Here is a 27489-nt window from a genome sequence, read left to right as displayed (position 1 = left end):
CAGTTTAAATAACGGCAACTAAAGGCAATGGTGTCAGGTATAAACCACCATTTCACATATTACTTAACTGACTGACGATAGCGAGTGAGAATTGTTTTAAGGCTGCAGTGGGTGAGCCTATTTTGCTATTTACATAGGTTGGATCAGGAAGTGGAACAGCTCATTGTAGGTAATCAACAAGATCCTAGATACATGTACAAGAACAAAACTTATTACATATCATTACCTTGAATGACAATATTTAAGCCATATGTATAATATTTCTGACAAGTTCATGAACAGTAGCAACATTTCTTTTAGGTCATATTTTACTGCATATATGGAATACAAAGCATTATCATTTCAGTTGTCGGAATAGTGGTCAAGTGTAATTCATTTTTTAAGCTGATTTAGGAAGCAATCTGCTATCAGTAAATCACACAAAAATAAATTTCAGCTCTCTCGGTTGATGGAATTTTACACTGTGAAGCACGTAAGCAAAAGAATAAGAATAGGAGGGGAGTATTAATTCTTTACACATACTGCAAACTACACATCAACATACATCAACTCGGTTCTGACCAGGATTCACTCGACGTTTGAACACCAGGACCATCTAGTCCCCAGTGAGTGTAGTGATGAACACCAGGACCATCTAGTCCCCAGTGAGTGTAGTGATGAAGACTAGGACAATCCAGTCCCCAATAAGTGTAGTGATGAAGACTAGGACCATCCAGTCCCCAGTGAGTGTAGTGATGAACACCAGGACCATCTAGTCCCCAGTGAGTGTAGTGATGAACACCAGGACCATCTAGTCCCCAGTGAGTGTAGTGATGAAGACTAGGACCATCCAGTCCCCAGTGAGTGTAGTGATGAACACCAGGACCATCTAGTCCCCAGTGAGTGTAGTGATGAACACCAGGACCATCTAGTCCCCAGTGAGTGTAGTGATGAAGACTAGGACAATCCAGTCCCCAGTGAGTGTAGTGATGAAGACTAGGACCATCCAGTCCCCAGTGAGTGTAGTGATGAACACCAGGACCATCTAGTCCCCAGTGAGTGTAGTGATGAACACCAGGACCATCTAGTCCCCAGTGAGTGTAGTGATGAACACCAGGACCATGTAGTCCCCAGTGAGTATAGTGATGAAGACTAATGACACCTGCACTACTTTCAAACCACTTTGAACCCTACTGAATTTATATTCGAATTATAGCTATTGCAACGTTGTGTGACAATATTAAAAAAGGGGCAAGTTTAGGCATGTGGAAATTGGAGTCTGGGCTTGTGGAATTTCATTCAGGACTTGTGAGTTTATTCAAGTCACCAGCCCTGGGCCTGTGTCTAAAAAAAGTTTCTTGGAGCACTGACCTGCCACACGTTCACTAGTCCTCGGTGTAGACACTAGCCGTGTATGGCTGACTCTATTGATTACTGATGAACAAGTCTCAATGACCTTCACTGTGGTCAAACTATGTGGCCTTAAGCTAAACTTAATGTGCTAAAACATTATTTTCTTACCTAAATTACCATGATCATGACCTCTGACCTTTAGACTCTAACATGTTTATTACCGGAGTGCAAGCTATTGAAAAAATTTGGTCATGTTACTCAAGAAGCTATTTTGCAAAACCCATTTCTTTGATCCACAATGACCCTGACCTTTTGACCCGAAAATCAATAGGCTTCTTCCATACACTGAGTATAAACTCTTAACAGTTAAAACTTTGACCAAGGTAGATGGTCTAAAAGTTACTATGCAAGAACCATTTTTCTTCCTTCAATCTGAGTAAACTTCACCTTTGACCTCATGCTCCAAAACCAATATGCTTCTTTCTTACTTGCATTTAAGTCAAGCACAAACTTTTGTGATGGTACATAATCAAAGAGTTATATTTGTACAGAAACCATTTTTATTCTTCACGGACCTGGATCTTTTGATAGGTTTATTCCTTATACATAATTCAAACCATCCATAAGTTTGGTCCTGGTAAAATGTGATATACAGAACTGTGCAAAAGCCACTTTTATTCTTCATGGACCTGGACCCTTTGATCTCAATTTGATATGCTTACTCCTTATACATAGTCCAAGCCATCCATAAGTTTGGTCCTGGTAAAATTTGATACAGAACTGTGCAAAAGCCACTTTTATTCTTCATGGACCTGGACCCTTTGATCTCAAATTTGATAGGCTTATTCCTTATACATAGTTTGGTCCTGGTATGACGTTATATAGAACAGAAACCATTTTTCTTCTTTCTGGAAAAGTGACCTTGACAACAAACCTATCGACAACAAAATCAAAAGCCTTCATGCTTTTTCTCCAAGAAGAACTTTTCTGAAAGGTTTGGCAAAGTAGGTGCTATAGAACTGAAATTATCATGTTGAAAAGGAAAGGTTAATGGACTGATATGTGGACTGACAAACAGGCTCACATCATACAATCTTGGACTGACAAACAGGCTCATATACAATCTATCACCAAAAAGATGGGCATATAAAAAAAGGAATACAGATAAATTAAAGTAGTACTATTAATTTAATAGGCTGGACACAAACAAATACATAACATGCTATATGGCCCCATTCTACTCAATATAGTCATGGCATAAAAAACAAAGCTTGTATCCATTACTTTTATTTTTATCATATACAGAAAGAAAACATATGTTGTACCCAGCGCATTTCTCATTTCATTTCTTTTTATTGTTTATGAAACCTAAGAAGTCATAAATCATCCAACAGACTCAAGTCCTACTACTGTATATGGGATGTTACACCTGTTACAAATCATCCAAGTGACTTGAGCAATGTCACTATTAATGTGGGATGTCACACCTGTTAAAAATATCATTTTCTTGCACAAATATTACAACATGCAGTATACAGGCCAGGTAAACTTTTCCATGTAGTGACTCCATTTGATATTATGGTCATGCATCTAACATTTATTTGTTTCCAAAATGAGACAATTTCCACTTCAATACTTATCCATCAATAACTCTGTCATCACATTTATTCATGAAATTATATTCATCAAGTTCAAGAAGTTGAAACGCACAAAGGATGCAAGATTTTCAAGTGAAACAAAATGGGATTAGCTCAAATGATAGACCACAACAACACTACTGAACTGATGCTAGATAATCCTTCACTTCTGCTGGCATCAATCGGCGAAAACCATCCTTATTACAGATTCCAATTTCAATATTGTCCTCAGTCATCTGACCCTCAAAACTTTCCTTAAGAGTTAAGATGGCCGTGTGTACCGCATCTTCTAATTCCAGATTGTCACTATACCTGAATGAGAGAAGATTTGTGTGATAACATCTGACATGAAGAAAAAATTTGTTCTAAATCCATAAATAACTAATATCTGCACTCTGATGAAGAAAAATAATTACAAAGCAAGTTTGTTTCAGTTGGTTTATTACTGAAGGAAGAGGAAATAACTTGAGATGTGAACAGCACATATTTCTTCAGCAAATATTATATTAACTTCCTTGTCCGAAATGTTTCTATTTATTTATTCTAGCTCACAATCTACTCATTTTTAATGCTGCAGGTTTCTGTTGGAACACACAACCAAGCAGACCATGGTATGATGGGAAATCTTATGTTTTCCACATTTGAAAACATAAGGATTGAAATAATATGAAAATTATTTCACCAAGTAAAATTCTACATTTCACACTTAAGTATAAATTCTTTAATTTCAAGCAATGTATGTTTCTATATTCTTTAAAGACATGCTTCAATGAAGTTAAAATTTCATAATTTGCAAAATTAATAACCAAAAAAAATCTCTTCTTGAAAATCCTGGAAATTGAAAAACCCACTGCAATTATTTGCCCCATGCCTCCAAATCAGACCCCCTGTTCACCCCTTTGACATTCATCTTTGTTAATTATTTATACTGAAAACATTTATCCGTTTCAAATTTTGTGTTTTCTCCTGGAAGACTACATATCATGAAAGATAACTGTTTTGGAAGACTCTCTGCCATGAAAAATAACTGTTTTGGAAGACTGCCATGAAAGACAACTGTTTTGGAAGACCCTCTGCCATGAAAGATAACTGTTTTGGAAGACCACTTGTTATGAAAGACAACTGTTTTGGAAGGCCACTTGTTATGAAAGACAACTGTTTTGGGTCTGCGTGGGTTTGAGTCTCAGGTTGGGCCAATGTGGGTACATGAGAAAGATTGCCAGTAGCTTCTCATGGGTAGGTGGTTCTATCTGGGGTTTTCCCGGGTTCTTCCTCCACTATTTATACTGACCACCATGTATAGCCTATCTTGTGATGAAAAATGGCATTAAATCCTAAAACAACTGTTTTGGAAGGCCACGTGTCATGAATTACTGAGGTTCATGTCATGAAATGTAACTGTTTTGAAAACCCAACTGTAACAAATTAACACTGTTTTGGAAGAAGACATCTCACAAAAGACCATCTGGAAGACCACCCAACATGAAAGACCATTTGGAGGACCACTCAATATGAAAGACCATTTGGAGGACCACCCAACATGAAAGACCATCTGGAGGACCAACCAACATGAAAGACCATTTGGAGGACCACCCAACATGAAAGACCATTTGAAGGACCACCCAATATGAAAGGCCTCTTTAGGTATCAACACCAATCATGAAATATCACATTTTCATGCATGGATCAATGGTGTTATATACTGTGATGACATCTAATGAGACACCTTGCCTTTGGATGAGGTGATGGTCCTCCCAGGAAGACAGATTTCATGTAGAAATGTGCATATGCTCGCAAAATTTTGACAAATTAATCCACATCCAACATGTCGACTGAGATCAATGTCAATAATTGACAGGACAGTGCCAACAATTATTCCACATCCAACATGTCGACTGAGATCAATGCCAATAATTGACAGGACAATGCCAAATATTATTCCACATCCAACATGTTGACTGAGATAATGCCAATAACTGACAGGACAGTGCCAAAAATTATTCCACATCCAACATGTCGACTGAGATCAATGCAAATAATTGACAGGACAGTGCCAAAAATTATTCCACATCCAATATGTCGACTGTTTGCATTTTGACCATACATTTATATATTAGGCCAAGATGTGAACTCTAAAATAAATCTCAAATCTTAAGCATAGAACATTTTTATAACAGATTATCATGATCAGAATAATTACCTTTTTTCAAGAAATGTTTTCCCATTGACATAATTTTTTCCCATAGCTGTTGCCTTCCAGGCAAAGTAGGCACCCTAAATGAGAAACAGTAAATTAGCAATTTCTGAATTAATCATAAGTAATTCTATATAAAAAAAAGCATATACCCATCACCTAAAATAAAGTATATATTTCTACCTCAAGAAATGGTGAGAAAATTGCTTTAAATGGACATTAATCCTTTTAATTTACTAATATTGGCAATTGATCCTTGTAACTGACATTTATGATTGCTTCTATTGGCAATTGAACCTTGCAACTGACATTTATAATTGCTTCTATTGGCAATTCATCCTTATAACTGACATTTATGATTGCTTCTATTGGCAATTCATCCTTGTAACTGACATTTATGATTGCTTCTATTGGCAATTGATCCTTGCAACTGACATTTATAATTGCTTCTATTGGTAATTCATCCTTGTAACTTACATTTATGATTGCTTCTATTGGTAATTCATCCTTGTAACTGACATTTATGATTGCTTCTATCGGCAACTGATGCTTCTCAATGAATTTACATATACAATTACAATACTTAAATGAACTTAGTGTTGTCCTCTCTTTCTTCCATTACACTGATGATTTACATAATAATCAGTTTAATTACATCTAAGGTCAAAATATTTGTTTAGTTTCTTTATATCAAAATATAGTCAAAGTCTGTATATTTTCTGGCACTTACTTTTGACTTACCTTGAAGAGATAAGCCCAACAAAATTTCTAGATAAGACTGAAATCATGTAATAGGGTAAGGGCTATTCCATTTAAACATCCATGATACCCAGGGAAGACAATTTAAAAAAAAATATATGCCAGGGTACTAAGCTTACCCAATGAGTTCATCTGAAATCAACACAAAATTCTAAATTGTATATATGGGTCACTATTCTAATTCAAAATTGCCTTCCCTGGGTCCCATGTATATTTCACTGGAACAGTCCTAAATTAATACAATTATTTTTGACAAGGCTTTCATTATTTTAATTGTTTTTTTCAGAAGAAATGTAAGGTTGAAAAGGTTCATAACCCTGATAGTGGATAGTGTAAAACCTGAATCAACTCAACTGCATGCATTTAAATCAATAAATTATTATTTTCCCCAGAAATTATTTTATCTCATGGTAGTAGGCATGGACGACTTAGATAGCAATAACAGACTCCATACGTGATTGTGTGGGATCAGGAAAACCCACTCAAGGGGCAGAATTTGGGGACAAGAAAAAGGCTTTTCTGAGTACTGTATTCATGTGGGTCAGAATCTTTGGGTAGTAACAAGTTTTTGCTGTGCACTGTATTGGTGTGAAGGACGGAAATTCCATTCCAGGGTTAGAATGTGTGGGTAGTAACAAGTCTTTGCTGAACACTGTATTGGTGTGAAGGAAATAAATTTCATCCAAGGGTTAGATTTTGAGGGTAGGAACAAGTCCGTGCTGAGTAATGTTTTGGTGAGGAAAGAAATTCCATCCGAGTGTAAGAATTTGTGGGTAGTAACAAGTCTTTGCTGAGTACTAAATTGGTGTGTGAGAGGCATCCAAATGTTAAAGTTTTTGGACAGTGCCAAGGTTTTGCTGAGTACTATAGTGGTGTGAGATAGGAAAATCCCATTCATGGGTGATAATCTGTGGACAGTAACAAGGTTTTGCGAGTACTATTGTGGTGTGGGATAGGCAAATCCCATCCTAAAATCAAAATTTGTGGGCAGGAACACGTTTTGCTCAAGTTCCTAACACTTCTGTCTTGCACCAACAGATATCATGGATATTTTGCTCTCATTTATAACCAGAAAAGAAGTGGAAAACAGATCTTGAATCATCTGTAATTTTATGATTGCATTTAGATACTACCCCACTGCAGCACATAAATCGGGTGTTGTCTTTAAAATGGGGCTAGAATTAAAAATTGCTTTGCAAATTATCAACAAGTCTTGACATTTAAAGGGGTATATTTTTAATTCTAGGTCCAATACTGTGACAACACATCAGATTCCTGTCATTATAGTCACAAGTAAAATGTGGCATCTGGTGAGGGCAACCATTAGCAATACTTGATAGCTTATTAGATGTCATGTGTTCTGGTCCTGGTCATTTAGACTCTTAAACATGTTTTTTTTTTTACACAAAAGTAAAATGTCCTGATGACAAGAAACACAGCTGGTTATATCCTGTAATGTGAATCCGAATTTAGCTACAAATTAGGTTCTTCTTAGTTTTTTTGCCATGACTGGGCAGACCAGATTGTATTTATTTCTTTCTTGTGTTCATTTTGGTTCTTATGGACTAGTTACATTAAAAAATATAGAAGCTGCCCAACTGTTTACTATTCTGGTGACCAGGATGGCAAAAATTTGGAACTGGCACCTTGAATAATGGAGGAGGACTTGCACAGAATTAGAAATTAATGCACATATTAATGCATAGATGTGCAACATCATAGAACAGCTAGCTTTTCTTTGAGAAATGTAGGGATAATTAATGCATCAATAACGATAAGCAATGTGATGGACACAAGTAATGCTAAATGAAAGCAAGACCATATAAAGTCAATTCAAAATGAGGATGCGGTCATGTCTTACCGATGGGTCACACTGATAAAGATATGGTCTCTCTTCATCATCATCCCAACCAGCAATTAACAATGACACTCCAAAAGGTCTCACACCTCTACAATCAAGAAAAGGAGAAAGTAAGTATTTTTATGAACTGAACATTCATAGAATGGAACTGTACTAAACTGTCCTTCACTTACCCCTGGTTACAATTTGTACCTGTGAAATATATAATCTGTAGTTAACAAAAATACAATTCTCTGGCCCAACAAGCCAACTAAAAATCACTGTTAGGCAAGTAAACTGTTTTGATAAGTAGCTTAATTTTTACCTAGAAATGTGAACACTAATTCAAATTTTATGATCATTTTCCCAGCATCATCACACTGGGCTTTTAAGTGAAAATTGGAATTGATGATCCCTAAAGCATAAAATAAACCTGACCTCAAAATCTTAAAGGGTTACTCTTCTTCAAATCTTACTTGAAAATATCTGGAACAGTCATGAGGCTACAGCTGTCGATTCTGAGTACTATATCCAGGTCTGCTGTAGATTTGTTACATGAAAATTTGAATAATTTTTTTTATGATGGAGGGGGCTGGCCATTCTGCCATGAAGTTTTACTCAACATTTCCAATAACAAATGTTACTCAAGATTTGGAATTCTTACTTCAGATGTAAATAAATCCATCTTCCTGATTGGTAAAAAAATTTCTGAGCAAGTCTTGAAATCAAGTAATGCTTTATGATGGAGGGAACAGATCTAAAAGCCAAGTCAGAAGATGAAAGATGCTTTGATTTCACTCACTTTTGTCCCAAATTTATTGTGTATTAATTTAATTTCTCAAAGTAGATGTAAAAATGATCTAATATCAATGGCTTCATAATTTTATTAACATCTCAGGATCTGGTGACAGTACATGTGTTGATGTGTCATGTCATGGCAAGGGTTATTAACAACTGAGAAAATGTAGGAATGTGCTGTTTTGCTGTAAGTGCCATGTCAGAGGGATATTAGAAATGGAGAAAAGGTAGAAAGGTTCTGTCAGATGAATGATAACAGCACCTGAGAAAATGAAGGAATATTCTGCTTTGTTGCCATTGGCATGCAAGGATGAGATAAAATGTAGAAAAGAGCTGCTTTGAAAATTATTAACTGAGAAATGTAGGAATGTGCTCTTTGCTGCTTGTTGTGCCTGGGGAGGGACATAAACAACTGAGAAAATGTAAAAATGTAATGTTGTAAAAATGTAATGTTTTGCTGCCAGTGTTATGCCTGGGGGTGTGAGACATTCGCAACCCAAAATATCTAGGAATGTGTTACCTTGTTGCCTATGTCAGGGGGAGTGATATTTGCAACTGAGAAAGTGTAAGAATGTGCTGTCTCGCATGCGATTTCATGTCATGTGGATCGGAATATTAGCAACTGAGAAAATGTATGTTTTGTCTTTATGTGTCATGGGGGGTGGGGTGGAATAATAACAAACACGAAAATGGAGAAATGTGTTGCTTTGTTGCCTGTCTTATGTCTGGTAAGGGATGTTATCAGCTATGTGCTGCTTTGCTGCCGACCACTCTGGTGGCCTAAGTGGTTAGAGTGTCTGGCTTGGATGCAGGAGGTCGCAGGTTCAAACACCAGCAGAGTCATACAAAGACTTATAAAAATGGTACAAGCAGCTGCCTCACTTGGCGCTCTGCATCATGAATAGTTAGTGTTAGAACTGGTAGGTCTGGTGTCAGGATGTGACGGGGTGGGACATGATGCTACATGACTGCAGCATGATGCCCTAGTGCTTGACATCACTATAAACTACCACTGTAGACATCGTAGTGATATGACTGATTTTTAAAAAAAATCAATGTTAAAAGTCCGAATCACACACATACTTTGGTGTCTGTGTTATGGCAGGGAAGGGACATTAGCAACTATGAAAATGTATGTGTGGGTGGTTTATATTTGCCATGTTAGGGGAAGGATATTAACAACTGAAACAATATAGAAATATAATTTGCTTTGCTGCCTGTGTTATGTCAGGAGAAGGACTTTAGCAACTGAAAACATTTTATGCGTGTGCTGTCTATCTGTCTGTTGGTTGGGGAGGGACAGTAGCAAATGATAAAATATAGGAACATGATGCCTTGCTGTCTGCATCATGTCAGGGGAATGGATATTATTAACTGATAAAATCTACAAATCTGCTGCTCTGCTGTCTGTGATATGGCATGCTGTCAAAGAACAACTGTTTATTAAAATAATAAGTATGAAGCAACTGAATTTCTATCAGGATCTACCTGAATTACATCCTCAGGGTCCATACTGGGGTGTTATTCAGGCAAAAATCTGGCATTTCAAATAAACACTCCCGTAAACTTTTGCATTAAAAAAATCCCGAAAAAGCAAATGGTGGAAAATTATAAAAAGGTTTATGCTCTGTAGCCAATATTGTTGCTAAATGGATGATCATAAATCCCAGAAATTACACTGCTATCTATGGAAATCCCACCAAATATTCACAACAATCATGAAAGAAAAGAGTGAAGAATTTAAATTTTGAAGACCTAGCTCAAGTCGATTATGACAGTCAACATATCCAGCTCCATTAATAATACAATAATATCATCCAATACAAAATATAATTTTTTTATGAATATATGACTTAAACAATGGAAACAGTTCCCAATTTTTGACTGTAACCTATTTTTGAAATCGCTTCTTTATACTTTTCTATGTTATAAAACAAAATATGGTGTGGAATAACAAGTTTTGCAATATATATATATATACACACACACATACACACATAACTTAAATAGTATTTTATTGGTATTGGTGTAATCACCAGACAGGAAAATATGCATAAACAAAAGTTGAAGTGACCTTTAATATGGGTTTGTTCAATGTATCTAAAATATCAAACATGGAATTCAATTGTGTGGTCTCTTTTGACAGGTGGTTTCTTTAGAAAGGTTTGCTAGAAAAGGCTGAACTGCATGAATAATGTTGTGGTAACTTGTAAAGTCAAGAAACTAAAGCACAACGGATATAAGACTTTTTACCCAGACTGTGTAAATTCCTGCATTACGTTGGCTATCCTCTGAACAATTTGTGCTGTAGGTATCTGTTCCTGATATGACAGATAATACTGCTGTGATAGCTTCCTGGCATTTTTCACCAAAAGCCTGTGGAAATCAGAAAAAAATTCATGTATTGCTTGAAAAATGCTGTAAATTATGTTATATAATATACTAGTATACTTGATGACATCACTTTAACACAAAATCTTCATGTATCATACCTTCACTTCACAAAACCACTTTTACGGGTATATTATATTGTGATATAACACCAAAAAAAATTATCATACAGGGAGTTCCTTATCAGCTAGAAGCTCAGTGATTTACCTAGCTACATTTACTTTACACCCTATTACTTTTAAAAAAAACCTGTAGCCCCCCCCCCAGCACCTACTTTGGCAACTGACCCCCAACTTCAAATATAATGGCAGGCCCTGATATAACATCAAGTTGTAATGCAAAGACTTGCCATTACTTAATACATGTGTATCATTTTTGCTAGAACATAGGCTTGCATGAATACTGCTTAAATTTAATGAATCTCCCCATAATAATGGGCAATCATGTGAAAGTAATGCACAATCCATTTGCTGTGAGCATAATGAGACCCTGAACATTCACCAATATTAACAGAGCTCAAACTTATCACATAAGCATAATGTATCATTGCTGTAACATGCAGTTCTAATGCATATGGTTTAATACCACTGTCACACCATACAATCACAGTCGCTGTAATGTCTCTGTTGTAACATGAAGTTTTAATACATATGACATAGTGACACTATCGTAACACACAATCACAGTCGCTGTAATGTCTGTTGTAACATGCAGTTTTAATACATATGACATAGTGACACTGTTGTAACACACAATCACAGTCGCTGTAATGTTTGTTGTAACATGCAGTTTTAATACATATGGCATAGTGACACTGTTTGTAACACACAATCACAGTTGCTCTAATGTCTCTGCAGCAAAATGCAGTTTTAATACATATGGCATAGTGACACTGTCATAATACACTCTCACACTCACTGTAATGTCTCTTTTGTAACATGTTGTTTTAATACATAGGACATAGTGACACTATCATAACACACAATCGCAGTCACTGTAATATGTATATAGCAACATGCAGTTCTAATAAACAAGGCATAGTACTACTGTCATACCACACAACTGCTGCCACTGTAATGTATCTGCAGCAACATGCGGTTCTAATAAACATGGCATAGTACTACTGTCATACCACATGACTGCTGCCACTGTAACATCATTACAGCAACATGCAGTTCTAATAAACATGGCATAGTACTACTGTCATACTACATAACTGCTGTCACTGTAATGTATCTGCAGCAACATGCAGTTCTAATAAACATGGCATAGTACTACTGTTATACCACATGACTGCTGCCACTGTAATGTCTCTACTGTATATCTACTGTACAGAACTTTTTAAAAAAACATTTTATTTTTGTGTGCATAATTAAAGCAATCAAAAATGATGTATCTAAATATATGTTGATAGATATGTATGGTAAAAAAGGAAGAGATAGAATACAGATATAGTTAGAACAGCAAAGTGAGACAGACATACATATGTAGGCAGATAAATGGATAGGTAGTTAATTGTTCTGGAAATGGTTAAGACTTTTAGGAGAGTGAGAGAGACTGACTTTTAGATCAAAGAGAACATAAACTGAAAAATTAAACAGCCAAAACATAACTGTGCTAATTTAATTTTAATCATGTTTCAGTATATCATAATACTTGTTGTCTCTGTTTCTGCTTTAAGATCAACTGATCAAGCCGAGTTAAGTAAAACATCCAGTAAGAAAATAAGGTGAAACTAAGCTTGCCAATGAAATTTTCCAATGAATGCATTCTTTATGGGTTTTTTTCTGAGGAGTATTGTGTCCACTACATGTCTGCTTCTGCTTCCTTGTCGTCCAATTATCATCTTGAAACTGGTGACATGCATCAAAACAATCTTTGACATGCCCAATTTTGAGATTTTCTGTTAAGATTTATTCATTTAATATTTGCCAAACAGTAAATATTTATTGGTCTCATGCAATATTCGCATAAACAATAGATGATAAACACAACCTGTGGGTACCTACACCTGACTTTTAGGTGGCTAATAATTTCCAAACAGATCTGTCAAAGAAATCTCATGAGTTATATTATTAACAATTAACACCCAGTCACCTTGAAATTAGAAATAGGCATCAAAACAATCTTCTAAAAGTTAACTGTTTAGTATAAAAAAATCTTGCTGATTCTTGGCAACATTCTTTGTGATCATTACCTGTAATCAGGGCCCATACCACTGTACACCACACCAACATAATTCGTGATTATTAACTGTAATCAGGGCCCATACCACTGTACACCATACCAACATTCTTTGTGATTATTACCTGTAATCAGGGCCCATACCACTGTACACCATACCAACATTCTTCGTGATCATCTCAATCTTGTGAATGCTATTCTCATCATACAAGATGGATTTCTGTTTCTTCTCTGTGGCCAATACCACTCCATTTGTGGCTGGGAAAACAAGATTAATACCATATTACAGTGCCACAATATATGTTAAAAATAACTTCATTAAGTTTAAGTGATATCAAGGTATTTTCTAATAATAATTTAGGAAAAAAATTTCTTTCAAAGTTTCTTCAAGCAGAGATTTCTATTTCTATTTATATTTCAAAAATGCACCAAGGTTAGCTATCTAAAACATGTTGTTTACAAATGACCATTAGCTAAAAGTACAAGCTATAATCATGGATAAAAGTTAAGCACACAATACAGCTATCCACAAAACAAAGTACCAGATTTCTCCAAAAACATTTCATTAATGATTAAGATTAAACTGTGGAGTCTCATTTCATGTGCAATAAGAAGGGGAGCTATTATATATTCTTTTTTGTCAAGAAAAAACAACAGAGGAAGCAAGCATGAAAAAGAATGGTTCAGCTTGTCTGAGAAATGGCCAAGCGCTTTCAAAATCTATGAATCCTTTTTTCACGTGAGACAACACAAGCAACAATAAACACAAAAATCCAAACAAAATATTTACACTACTGCATTACTGAATCCAAAAATAGAGAATATATTCCTAATAAATCCTTATAAAAAGCTTAAAACTTCTAACTTAGTATTAGTTACAATTCTGGAAAATCAGGTACTTTATTTTTGATAAGAAAACTCTATAATTAAATTGTTAACATCACACTTGCTGCAATGTTCTCTCTCTCTCCCCCCCTCTCTCTCCCTCTCTCTCTCTCTCTCTCTATATATATATATATATATGAAAGTAAATCAGAGATCACAGTAATGTCAACGACCATTTGATCCATCTAAAGTAGCTGATGTGAATCCTACATCACTTTATTTTTGAAAGTTAACACTACTGTACATCCATATTTTGTCTTTTATTCCAGTTTTTAAGTTATTATATAGCTATGGAGTTACAAATGTACTTTAAATCAGATACAATACAAATATTTCTTCAAATACAATCAGAAATACAGATGTCAGCTTCACACCACTCAACTGTCCATGGGTTTATATTGTAATGATAAGATAGGCTGCATGTAGTGTAGACAGACACTGACCTTGCAAAATGAAATATTTCAGTTGTAAAGGTGTACTGGTTTACTATTACAGTTAAACTGACCACTGTTTTTATTGTACATAACTTAACTATTCTTTGTGTATCTGACCACTCCTGGGCTTAAGTGGTTACAACATCCACCTCAGATGATGTAGGTCACGGGTTCAAACCCCAGCAGAGTCATACCAAAGACTTATAAAAATGGTACTAGCCGTTGCCTCATTTGGCTTGGCACTCAGCATTAAGAGATTAGTGTTAAGAATGGTTGTCCTGGTGTCAGGATATTATGACTAGTTGGGATATGATGTTACATGTCTGTGGCATGATGCCAAAGTGCTGGACATCACTATAAACTGCTACACTGCAGACATCGTAGCAATAAGACTGATAAAGTGTCATAACTACATTAAAAATCCAAATCACGCCACACACATTCTTTTTATATTTCATAAGAGTAATTTATTATCTTCAACTGCTGCAGCTATTTATGGACTCCTGGTGACCCAGCTATAATTGATGGAGATGTGGTGACATTCAGCAATAATCAGCTATTAGTTATGGAATGCTGGTGACTTTTGGACCATAGGTGACCATTCAGCTTTAATTACAGATGTTTAGTGACCATTCAGCTATTATTATTACTGATAGACAGTTGGTGACCAACTCTTTCCATAATAATACTTTTGTGAGGATCAATACTCAACGAAGTGTAGTGCAAGAAAATGCAAACCAACCAATACATTTTAAGCTATGTCAGTATATCAGTTTTTCAAAAAGTTAAATACTCCTAACATTTAAAAAAGGACCATGTTAAACTATACACGTACCTTTTATCCCCACTGAGGGTGATCCTGCTGCCACTGCAGCCAATGCATACTCTATCTGTACTAACTTTCCTGATGGGCTGAAAGCAAAGTACGAATATGCCATTAACTTTAACAAGGTAAAATTCTATTCATCTCTCCATCTGTCTGAATGGAACTTCATCTTATCCTAAATGACTGGGTGAAAATTCACCAAACCTGATACTGTAGTTGCCTGTTTGATAATCATCTGCACATATGGTATAATTTGGGGGAAACTTAACTGGCAGTCCTCAAGAGTTTCTGTTTGTGTGTGTCAAGATGAAACACAAAAGTAGTGTGATAAATCCTTGTGAATATATTGGGTAGCATCAGGACCAAGAATAAAACTGCTGCATCAGTGTTGGTTGGCAATGTTCTTGAACTATATAGATAGCAACCAACTATGTGCACATCTGCAAAAATAAAGTTACTGCAAAGATATGTTCTTGAAAGACAGGAAAGGGTGAATCACAGTCAAGTGACTAAAACTTTGAAATCCACAGCAAGAGTCATCTTTCTTTCCGAAATATCTGGAATCTCGATGTTGCTTTTAGGTAGAGAAATACAAAAGCTCTTTTACACACACACACACACACACACAAACACACACACATCATGGATTTCGTGTGTATGTAAACCATCCACCCACCCCACCCGTATAAGTGTGACAATGCACATTTTCTGCACATGAAACAACTTAGATTTCATCGAATTATCCGCACTGAAAATGTAATAGTATCTAAGATAATGTAAAACAAATATTTATGACCGCGCAACAAACTTAATACTGTTATTTTCATCTCTTTTCATAGGTACCTGAAAGTTGTTAGTGAAAAGCTGTATCTTTCCGACATTTTGATTGCAATGTACCGGCTGCTAACTTAAGATGTACGACAACTTAGAATATCGCTACAATTTGGATTCCATACTGGTTACCATCTTTCTCGAGAAATTGCAAGAAATTGTACAGCAATATAAATACAAAGAATGCACGTGTGTGTAATAACACTGCTATTTAATCTATTACATGGAATAGTGTGTGAATATTTTATTTTATTGACTTGATGCAAAATAAGCAAATAACGTTTTATCTGTAGGTGCAAGTTTGTATTAAGTTTAGTTACGATATAAGACAGAATCAACATCTCCTGTCCAGACTGTGAAAAACAGGTGTCGATCGACAGAGAATGCATGCCGAATGTCACTGGATGCACATCACGGGATAACCCTCCGCTTGACCCCGGATGGGACACGAAAAAGAGGTCGGCCCAAAGGGTACTGGAGGAGGATTATACAAAAGGAGATGAAGGAATACGGCCTGACATGGAATACAATCACTCAGTAGTACTGCAGGTCGTCAGACGTATCCTTAGAGGTTGCACCTCTCAGGCCAGGCACCATGGGCCCAACATCGTTCCTCCCAGTTTCTTTTCAATTCTTCTTCCAAATTGTTTTTGTAGAGACCACGAACTTAAAACTAGGTTTGTCGGCCTCCCTCCCATTCTTCTTTCTTCTCTTGCATCCGATCTGGATGACTCATTTGGATCTCGATCCAGTTCTCTCTTCTCCCGTTCCTTTACCTTTCTTTCCTACGCTCGCGTTGTTTTAATTTTCTTCCCTTCCTCCTCTATCACATCTCTGAACTGCTGAAAAATTGTCACAAAGATGATTTCTCGCTTCAGGTATCTAGCGTACAGGTAGCATACTCCAGTTCTTCCACGGACCCAGGAGGTCTGAACTCTTTCCATCATTCTGATAGTGTTATCAGGTTGCTGATTTTGCAATGGTTTGCCATTGTTCTTTCTTGTCTGGCCAACGATGCTACAACTGACTGACCGAGTTTAAATTTAGGTCTTGTTCGCCCATTTAGACATGTACGAGTTAGGTGTGCGCACGGCACACTAGATAATTAAATGCGAGGTTGTTACAATGTCTGCATGTGACCAAGTTTGAGAAAAAGCGAATCTGAGGCAATCTGATTAAAATCAGATCTCCACTGTCCAAAGTGAATATCTGACAGCGACCGCTTAGGAGTCATGTTCTGGTGACCTGTGTTATTACCATAATAGCTATAAAAAAATTTATCAGCGAATCAGATGAAGTCCTCTAACTTCTCGTTTGGGGGACCGAGCTGCATGGTTAAGGAGCATCAGTGTGTACCAAACGATTTGATTCACTTTTAAGTTTGTGAAAGCTGCATTTCCATTTTCTAATTCAAAGCTCACCAGGACATGACCCACACGCGGTCACTCTCAGTTCTTCACGTAGGACAGCGGAGATCAGATTTTATTCAGATTGTATCCAAGGTGCATACCAGCAGAATATATAAATTGCAACGCTAGTAAGATCCTTGTAATCAAATTCTTCCCAGTTGCCTAAGTCGCGCTGTCCTTAACGGTTAATTCAGTGATAACAACATAATATAATTGTAATTATTCTATTACGTTTCTAATTTAGAATTTGGTGTATTAAGGGTACTGTTTGTTTTCTAAACTTAGTCCCTACAAAGTGTAAGTTATCCATGGTTAGCCTTAGGCTGTCTGGACCGATTTGGCCCGCGCTCACAGCGGCCTCGCGCGCTAGTAATTTTTGAACATTTATCTATCGAGAGAAAGTAATTTTAAAGCGATGGAAGAACATTTTAAGTTCAATATCATATAAAACGTGTTTAAATGTTTTCGAATGCCTTGCTTACAAGGGGTCCTGCGCGTAAATACAGGGGACCCCGCCAAATTGATTCAATTCTGTCCCCGAGTTTGCTAAAGCCGTTCCTGATTTTATTCATTTTATTTTAGTGAACTGATGTCGTTTTACTCGAGATCAGAAAAGTTGGGCAAATGATCAAATTTGGAGTTATTTAAATTGTGTCAAAACGGATTTTCGGAACCAAAATGAAAACCAGCAGGCAACTGAGTTTCGTTTAGCCTTTAAATGCGATGTTTGGTTGTAACTGCCGATGAGGCATGAGAAAGCATTTTATGCTGTCTGCTGGCTCGAACTTCTGTCTGGTGCATTCTCGTGATCCTTCCGGGTCGATGAGGACACCAACTATGTAGTGGGCTTTTGGTTGCTAAATTAAGGGGTTGATTTGCACGTATAAGCTGTGATGCTCTATGAAACAGGCAGCGTTGCCAGCACTTGCTGTAATGTTCCCCTAGATGGCATATATTATTTGCCCCCTTTTTCCTTCGGGCTTGGGATACGTTAGTGTGCCCTTTGGCGGACACTATCACCAGTCGGTGGTCTTCAGTGTGTTGTCATGCTTCCCGGTTTCGGTTTCGGTCTACAATAGCCATTTCACAGACCTGGTCACAGACATCTTACCAAGCTTCTAAGTGAGCAGTACCCACTCTTCGACGCGTTACTGCATGCAAGGCGTGCTATTTAATTTACAAGTCTGGAGGAGGGAATGGAAGAGAAGTTCGGCCTGAGTCCCAAGGTGGCAGCTGAATCTCTCTAAAACGCCATGGATGTAATAACGATAAAATTTTGCCCAGTTATCTAATTTCGGGCTGTTCCCTACAACCGTGTGCAAGCCACATACTGTACTTAAGATCTCCTACTTTGTACCGTTTTAGAATTGAGTGTACCAAGCATATTTGATATCTGTCTCATCCTTACATCATGTATCAAGTCCCTTAACTTGTTGTCTCGTTAGTTGATTGTGTTTTGTGTTTACATGTCAGTATCTGAAATTGCATAGAGGATATGTGCTGCTAAACACCTAAAATAACGACACATACTAGAGGATATGTGCTGCTAAACACCTAAAATAACGACACATTCTAGAGGATATGTGCTGCTAAACACCTAAAAAAAACGACACATACTAGAGGATATGTGCTGCTAAACACCTAAAATAACGACACATACTTTAATCCTATCAGCAGAATCTTATTCAGTATCGCAAAATGAATGTCTTCTTTGAATTTTTATTATCATGATACACAAATCGCATGTAAAAAAATACGAAACCAGATACAAAGATTAAATATTTTTCCAAAAAGTTATCGGAAAATTACATTATTTCCAACTAAAATCTGTTGCACTATGTTTACCGCGTTTTTTGTTTGTTTGTAGAGTATTATATATTTGCTCAATTTTGAATTTTCATTTAAGAGTCTTTTAATAGCGATAGGAGAATATCCATTTCCTAAAATTCATTTAAAAAAATATTTAATACAATTCTCAAACCATATACCCTATACTATAATTAATATTAAATTATGAAGGTTATGAATTACAGGTAGACAACCAATGATACAATATTGTATAAACAATATGATTAAAGTGCGTTTTGGTGTATTCACTGTGTCTAGTGTTTCGGTGTATTTATATGTTTCTATGCACCCCCAGAACCACCCGACCTCCCCCCCACCCCCCCCCCAAAAAAACCTGTTTCTCGAGAAAGATCGAAGCAATCTGGAATTCGTATTTGTTGAATTGACATTTACAAGAAAGTCTTGTTCCAAATATTTTCCAAACTAAACTGATTTCATCTGATCCAATCAAATCGTTCGTTATTCGGCAAGGTCGGCTAGCGGTGCAGCATGGCTGTGACACTAATGACTCGACTTTGGAATGTATTACAGAAATTGGAGACTTTAGTCCATCGTATTCGAGTGCAAGATTCACTTAACAGAGGTTGATTGTTGTTTCTTTATTAAATGCATTATTGTTGTCGATACAAGTGTCATGTTGTAGGATCAAAAATTGCTATAAATGGGGTGGGGTATTACACAAAGTCGTTTTTATAGACCTAATACTTCTTACCCGTTACTTTTATTATTATTATTATTTTTTTAAAAATACTTTTTCTTCGCTAGATATTGCTGGCCGTGGCAGAAAACAACATTATAAGCTGCAGTTCCGATGTGGACTATCTGCATGCTTGAGTTTGCATGAAGTGCTGTAATGACTTAAAGGTAGTCCTACACGTAAGACCTTGAGGCTGATATTTGTTTTGGGCGTCAGGGTCTTACTGCCCAAATAACGGCCTGTGTAGCGCGTTTTGATGTCAACTAACATCATAACGAAAGAAAAATTTTCTGGAATATCTCACACAACTGGCAACTAAAATAACGACACTTTTCTACAAAGTAAAGTCATAATCTTTTAGTCAGATTTTACTTATTCTGATGTCTTTTCTCAAATAAATTCAATTCTCACAAAAGAAATTGACCTGTTTTCCAGTTTCACTGGCCTACATTTCGGTTGGCTGGAAAGGGATGAAAGCCGGTAATGCCAAAATCGGGTTAAGTTGAAATATTCTCTAAAGAAACGAATAAAATAAAAAAAAACCAAATTAAATTATTTAACGAAATGAATAAAAATATATTTTGTAAAGAAACATATATATCCCCCACATGAACATACTTCGGCATACTTCGACTACTGTCGCATTTCAACAAATTCAAATGTATGTCAACGGAACATTAAAATGAACCCATTTGCTAGTGTCAGATTTTGATTCCACCAGGATAAAAACAGCACAGTAAATTTATTAATTTCATATCAGTTCGTGGAGGAGTGTTGATGTGGGCTGCCAAGAAACTTTGACTACTCATTATGATGTCAACAGACATCAGAAAACGCGATACTAACCACGTTATTTGGGTAATAAGACATAGCACTCATACAAAAATAACGTGCTATGCCTTACATTGTAGGACTAGACCCAAGGAAGCCTCTAACCCTAGGCCAGTTATGGCATAAATCTGTATAGAGTAGGGCCAGTTACGGCATAAATCTGTATTGAGTAGGGCCAGTTATGGCATAAATCTATTAAGTAGGGCCAGTTATGGCATAAATCTGTATTGAGTAGGGCCAGTTACGGCATAAATCTATTGAGTAGGGCCAATTACAGAATAAATCTATATTGAGTAGGGCCAGTTATGGCATAAATCTGTATTGAGTAGGGCCAGTTATGGCATAAATCTGTGTTGATTTTTATGATTGGACTCGGCATATTATCTCCTCCCTGCCAAAGGCTGAGTGAGAGGTTAATTCCTTATCAGAGAGCACCACTAATTTATTATTGGGAAAGGAATGCTAGTTTTAATTGTATCAACCAGTTACAACTCGAAGTAAGAGAAATGTGTACCTGTACATGAGAGGGCACATATTCGTAGACTTGGAACAAAGTGGATTAATGGCCCTTGGCTAGCAAAGATAGTTAAGGTGGAAATGAACTAGCTTTTTATAAAAACATGGCCACCATATGACAATACACAATAAAGTTTATTATTGTTGTTATTAGCACTGGTATTTCTTGATGCATTGTTATCAGAAGTGGAAAATTTTAATCCAACTTTACTGTATTTATTTGAAGCAAAATTTGTATATTCCCTTCAAGCTTTTGTTGCTATATTTAAAACTTGTTGATAATTAACCTGTGTAGTATAAGAAAGTTACAGTTTTCATTTTCATTTTAAGTTCTTGTTTTTTACCATTATCTCATTGAATGAATAAGATCAACATTTTGAAGCTCTTTGACTGAGAAGTCCATTCTGTTGTTTTGCATGTACATTCTCAGAGGTCTCAAACACTTAATCATGCATAATTGAATGCAAATTTGTTATCTGCGACACAGAAAATTATTTATGTGGGAGTTCTCTGGGCGGCAAATTCAAAGGCTGATCAATTAATCATTTTAGCTGAGCTGATATTTACAATGACAGAATTAAATGGCTGAAAGACCCCTAGATGTGCATGTTGTGATCGTAAGAATGCATCAAAAGAACATGATATAGTAGCTGGGCGGCAAGTTCAAAGATTCATACTTGTTGCTGAGTGGTGGGAAAATGTGCTGATATTTACAATAATTGACTTCTGAGGCAGAAAGACCTGGAGATCTACATGTGGTTATTTATAATAGTACATCAGATGAATGACTTTAGCTTTAATTATTGTTTTTCCATGTATCAAAATTTAGGCAAGTATAGCAACATGAATTCTATATTACATTGCATGATGGCAGATAATAATGGATAATCTAGTTTGAACACATTTTGCATCAAATCAAAAACTGATTATTGACACTCTCCATAAAAATGACTTTGGATGACTTCAGAACTAAAGACCGACCTTTACCTTTCAGCTGTATTAAACTGCAATGACACAGCAAGCTAGTGGTATGTGTACTTAATCTCCCCCGTCCCCTTCAATTCCCAAGTTATGACTGCTGGTTTTAACCCTAATTTGTTACATATACAGTACTATGTATTCACCCGAAAGAAATGCATGTCTATGGCATGATAAACAATATTACAAAATTTCCCTATAATTTATTTTGTTATAGTTGACTTTGAACCCTTTACTTGAACTAGAGAAGAGGTAAGAAAGCATAACCTTTTTGTAAATGGTTATCACATAGGCAGAATGTGTACCAAGTATGGTGAACTTCCACCCAGCTGCTTGAATGTCACATGGGCAAAGTGTGTACAAGTTTAATGAATTTCACATTAGCTTGAGAGGAGATACAGACAGATGGATGGTGTCATAATATTCCTCGCTAAAGTAAGGGGAAAATTATGATCAGATTGGACAAGGATAATTATGGACAGATTGGACAAGGATAAAATAATAGACAAATTAGACAAGGATAATTATGGACAGATTGGACAAGGATAATTATGGACAGATTGGACAAGGATAACTATGGACAAATTGGACAGGGATAAGTATGGACATATTGGACAAGGATAATTATGGACAGATTAGACAAGGATAACTATGGACAGATTGGACAAAGATAACTATGGACAGATTGGACAAGGATAACTATGGACAGATTGGACAAAGATAAGATAATTATGGACAGATTGGACAAGGATAATTATAGACAGACTGGACAAGGATAATTATGGACAGATTGGACAAGGATAATGATAGACAAATTGGAAAAGGATAAATTGATTGTATCTTGATAATTCACTGAAACTTTGAAGATGACTGCTCAGATTTTAAGATGCCAAGATCCAGTTTGGGAGTCTGTATGCCTGACCATTTGCATTTGTTAGAACAAATAAAATCAGGTAGCAAAACTTGGATCCAGTTACAACTAAATTTACAGCCAGTTTCTGGAAATTGCATTGGATGGTTTATCTCATGAAGTTCGCATTTTTAGATACTATTTCCATGCATTCCATTCCCCCACCCCCAAAGAAAAAATTGGCTGGAGATGGTTGCATTTTTGTCAAAACAGTCGACATCTGCCAATTGCTGCGATATGTGATAGGTTGTATCATTCCAATGCTGCAACACTATCTTCAAACAATTGTATCATTTTTATTTAATGACAGGGCTTCCCACCCTTGGTGTTCCAAACTTTGACTTGGGTCTGGATGGAGTAAACAGTGATTCAGAATCCAGATTTAAGCAGCAAAAGAATTCAGAATCGAGTTCATCCAGATCTGTCATTGACTCAATATTTGGCAGCATCTTGTGGGGAGTTCCAAAAAGTCGTAGAACGCTGGAAAGAAGACTGACTCGGAAGTTTCAAGGAAAAGAATTCAAGGAAGTGACAGCTATTAAGAAGAACATAGTGGCCTGTTTAGAATGTGGAACATATCATGAGATGCACACAATATGTCGTAAGTATTCAAGTGAGATTCACTGAATATGTTGAAAGTATATTTTTGACATGTTCACACAATATGTCATAAGTATTCAAGTGAGATTCACAGAATATGTCAAAACCCTATTTTTGACATATTCACACAATATGTCGTAAGTATTCAAGTGAGATTCACAGAATATGTCGAAAGTATATTTTCGACATATTCACACAGTATGCCATAAGTATTCAAGTGAGATTCACACTTCATGTTATATTCAAGTGAGATTCATACAATTTGTCGTATTTATTAAAATGAGATGCACACAGTATGTTGCAAGTATTTACGATGCACACAGTATGTTACCGTGTTCTCAATAGACACATACTTTCAGGGAATTTAATTTTACCCATGTCTTATACATGGAAATTCCAGGCTGTGTATTTTTATGACCCACATTTGAATATCAGTTTTAATTACCTTAGATTTGCCCTCTAGTCTAGTTTCCTACTGGGCATAGGCCGTCCAAAATAAATTAACATTATGAGCCAGTGATAAACTTTTGCTGTTTGCACCTTATTGTCCCTTGTGCAAAATCGATATGAACTGGGCAGAGCCAACAGGTCACTGATGTCACACTCAGGTGGGCACAACTGAATCGAGGTTAGAATGTTTTGAGATATCTGTGTATACATGCCAACCATTGTACTTTTGGCGTAATTATTATGCTTTTTTCACCAAATTACATCTGATGCTTACCTATACATGGATTTACGCTTGTTTTTTGGTACAGTAAGAAATAAAATTAAAATAAGGCAATAAGAAGCTGTTTTCATCACTTTTATTATCATCTCTTTAATTCTACTTGTGTAAATTTGAGAATATTCTAAAAACAATCACTGCTGCATAGAATAAGAGTACTTTTCTTATTTGTTATTTATGACAACTGCATATGACCCATTTCCAAGAAAACACATGGGTTTCTTAAAAAATCTGAGCTTTTCCTCACAGATTCATTAAATTGATAAGATAGTTTGTGGACTAGTCTATACTTATAAAGAAAATGGTGCCACATGTTAAGTGAAACACTATACTGCTCGAGTTGTGTATGCGATATAATTTTTTAAAATAATTTTGTTGCACGATAGCTTGCTTACTTCGATGCTATTGAAAGTTCTTGCAGAAATGACTAAGTGTGACTGTTCTCCATGTACATATGAAGATTTATGGTTCTCCATGTATGTAAATAACAATAATGTTCTTTGTGTCTCCTTAAACATACACAGCGATTATACTGTGTCATAAGATTTAAAATTCGAGATGCACACAGTAAGTAATTGAGATTTCCACACTCAAGTTTTATTAGTGAGATATAGGATCACATTTCCCACTGCAGCATGTTTGCCATAGGTGTTAACACACAGTTTTTGCATTTAGTTAATTTTCTCTGACACTGTTGTATATGCAGTCACAAAACTTTAGTCTGTGTTCATCAGAGGGAATCACTTAGTACAACAAAAGGAGCTCACTGTAGCTTACTTTTCTTGCTTCTGTGACGTTGAATGTTTTTTTTTTTTTAAATGTATTATGTCTTGGCAGGATAGGTGTAAAATTTATATTGTTGGTATTTAAGTGAGCATACACTTTATTGTAAGTATGTGCATTTGAGTGATGTGTTCAATTATACTAGCATCGGAAGTACAGATTCACATGTGATGTACACATATATCAGCATTGTAAGTAAATTCATTTGAGTGAGATGCACAGGTATTTAAAATAGATGATGGGATTTTCTGGAAAAACAGATTCTACTGTTAATTTAGTAGCTGTTTACAGTAAGAACTTTTTTACATTTTGGTCAATATTGTCTTTATTGATCTTTCTGAATATGTAAGTATATGCAAATGAAATGCAGTTTATCTCCCTCCCCCAGCTATCTTTCTTCTATCACCCCTCTTTCTGTGTGTGTGTGTGTTCAGCACTGCAATATTTATATTTACATTATTGCACTGAGCCAGTGTTGTACCTCTGAATTACGTGACTACTTTCATCCAGTTAATAAAAGGTGTACATCAAAGTATCACTCTCTCAATTTACTTATTTATTTTTGTTTCTCCACACATATACACATGTATGCCTTTATTTTTCTCAGCAAAATGCTATGGGAAAGTCAGGGAGGAAACAGAGGCCATGAAAACGGCAATGGGCGAAGATTTTCAATATAACCAGCCAAGGTCAGAGGTTGTTTACTTGTACGAGGATGATCAAGAAGATCGAGCAAAGTACAAGGGAAAATATATTGTAGAGATGAAGAAACCAAGACCTCTGTGGTTCGCCAAAAATCTGTTAACCAAAGGACACGGATCGTGATGCTGATATTGTACTTGTATTTGTTTTTAGCGATGTGGAATTTAAGATTCTTTTGTGTAAATAAACATGTCCAAGGATCTTACATTGTTTTAATTCCATAACAAGCATCTCATACCTCTTTAACCACTTCCTCATCAAAATAAAATTTAAATTAATATTGGATTTTGTTGTGTCAGCTGTTACGGGACGTGGGGTGGGGACATCATAATTTTTATATTGTTTAGTATATGTTGACTTCAAAAAATGATTGAAACATTTGAGAATGAAATAATAGTTTCCTCTTGTAATGTGATTTAGACTAGTTTGATTAAGGCCCATCATCTCTCTCTAAATAAAATATTTGTTTAGAAAATAATTTCTTGAATAGACCCTTATAAGCGATATCACCAAAGGTTAGATTTGAGGCACGTGATAGTTTTAGCTGTCGTTTAGTAAGTACAAGATATATTGTGCTATATCATCTGGAATATCGGTAGCATTCATAGTAAGGTTAACAGTAATTAGTTCTTATGGAACATTCTGGACCACGAAAGAGAAATTTAGAGTAACTGACTTTCTCGTACACGATTGACTATTATTATACACCAACTCAAGTGTCGGTGTTTTATTTTCCATGATAATTTCGAACTATAGACTTTCTATGTCCATCGTACCCAATAAAAAGTTAACATTAGAAAATTGCCTCAAATTCAGCTCTTTTTAAAATATGAACAAAATGGTACAACATATCATGTAGACAAAGGTAAGTAACTTTTATATTAACTCCTCTTGTTCTCACAATGTGGCCCGCCTTTAGTTCGAATGTTTAATAGTTTAAACTTTTGTTTGTTACTGTGAACAGTAATTCGGAAGAATCTGTTGCATTTTATAATCCATTTTGACCATTTTGTTTCAATAGTACGGTAAGTCATCAGCTTGATGCACCTGGCACATGTACAACATTTATATTTTCCCCAGTGAATTCAAATTTATGCTTTTTTAAAACTGATTGGTGTTGACCTTGTGATATAGATCTATAATACAGATCTTTGTTCAGTGTCAATAAATTGCTGTAAAATGCTAGTATTTATATTATTTTGCATGTGCATTTTTTGTCTTCAGAATTCACCAACATGAGATAGTCAGGCAAATAAAAAATTTGCAAGTTGATTCAAGTTTACCTGGAGACATACTATAGTGAACACTACTTACAGTACTTTTTGTCAGCTATATCCTTGTTTGTAACTTTACAAAAAATTAAATGTAGATTTTGCT

General features: G+C 35.9%; 2 protein-coding genes across 2 annotated transcripts; one reads left to right on the top strand and one right to left on the bottom strand.

Moving 5' to 3' along the window:
- Positions 1-2501: 2501 nt before the first annotated feature.
- Positions 2502-16209, bottom strand: LOC149792057 (proteasome subunit alpha type-2). The gene is made up of 7 exons (XM_089970554.1): positions 16124-16209; positions 15290-15366; positions 13261-13393; positions 10814-10936; positions 7784-7871; positions 5170-5243; positions 2502-3281 (listed from the first exon to the last, which is right to left on the bottom strand). Exons 1-7 carry the CDS (start codon positions 16159-16161, stop codon positions 3107-3109), a joined length of 708 nt encoding a protein of 235 aa, XP_089826680.1. The 5' UTR covers positions 16162-16209; the 3' UTR covers positions 2502-3106.
- Positions 16210-19822: 3613 nt separating this feature from the next.
- Positions 19823-26395, top strand: LOC149792056 (large ribosomal subunit protein bL32m-like). The gene is made up of 3 exons (XM_089970553.1): positions 19823-19951; positions 23611-23901; positions 26018-26395. Exons 1-3 carry the CDS (start codon positions 19858-19860, stop codon positions 26233-26235), a joined length of 603 nt encoding a protein of 200 aa, XP_089826679.1. The 5' UTR covers positions 19823-19857; the 3' UTR covers positions 26236-26395.
- Positions 26396-27489: the final 1094 nt, after the last annotated feature.

This window comes from Sinohyriopsis cumingii, chromosome 9, assembly GCF_028554795.1.
Source record: "Sinohyriopsis cumingii isolate HCF-2022 chromosome 9, ASM2855479v2, whole genome shotgun sequence".
Classification (NCBI taxonomy): Eukaryota; Metazoa; Mollusca; class Bivalvia; order Unionida; family Unionidae; genus Sinohyriopsis; species Sinohyriopsis cumingii.
This window is presented reverse-complemented; position numbering and strand designations above follow the sequence as displayed.

Coding starts and splice junctions, on each gene's coding strand:
- LOC149792057 (XM_089970554.1), bottom strand. CDS start 16,161: ATGTCGGAAAGATACAGCTTTTCACTAACAACTTTCAG. Junction 10,937..13,260: donor GGTATGGGCCCTGATTACAG/GTAATAATCACA, acceptor TGATTTCCACAG/GCTTTTGGTGAAAAATGCCA. Junction 7,872..10,813: donor CAGGAATTTACACAGTCTGG/GTAAAAAGTCTT, acceptor TCTTGATTGTAG/AGGTGTGAGACCTTTTGGAG.
- LOC149792056 (XM_089970553.1), top strand. CDS start 19,858: ATGGCTGTGACACTAATGACTCGACTTTGGAATGTATTACAGAAATTG. Junction 19,952..23,610: donor GCAAGATTCACTTAACAGAG/GTTGATTGTTGT, acceptor ATTTAATGACAG/GGCTTCCCACCCTTGGTGTT. Junction 23,902..26,017: donor TGAGATGCACACAATATGTC/GTAAGTATTCAA, acceptor TATTTTTCTCAG/CAAAATGCTATGGGAAAGTC.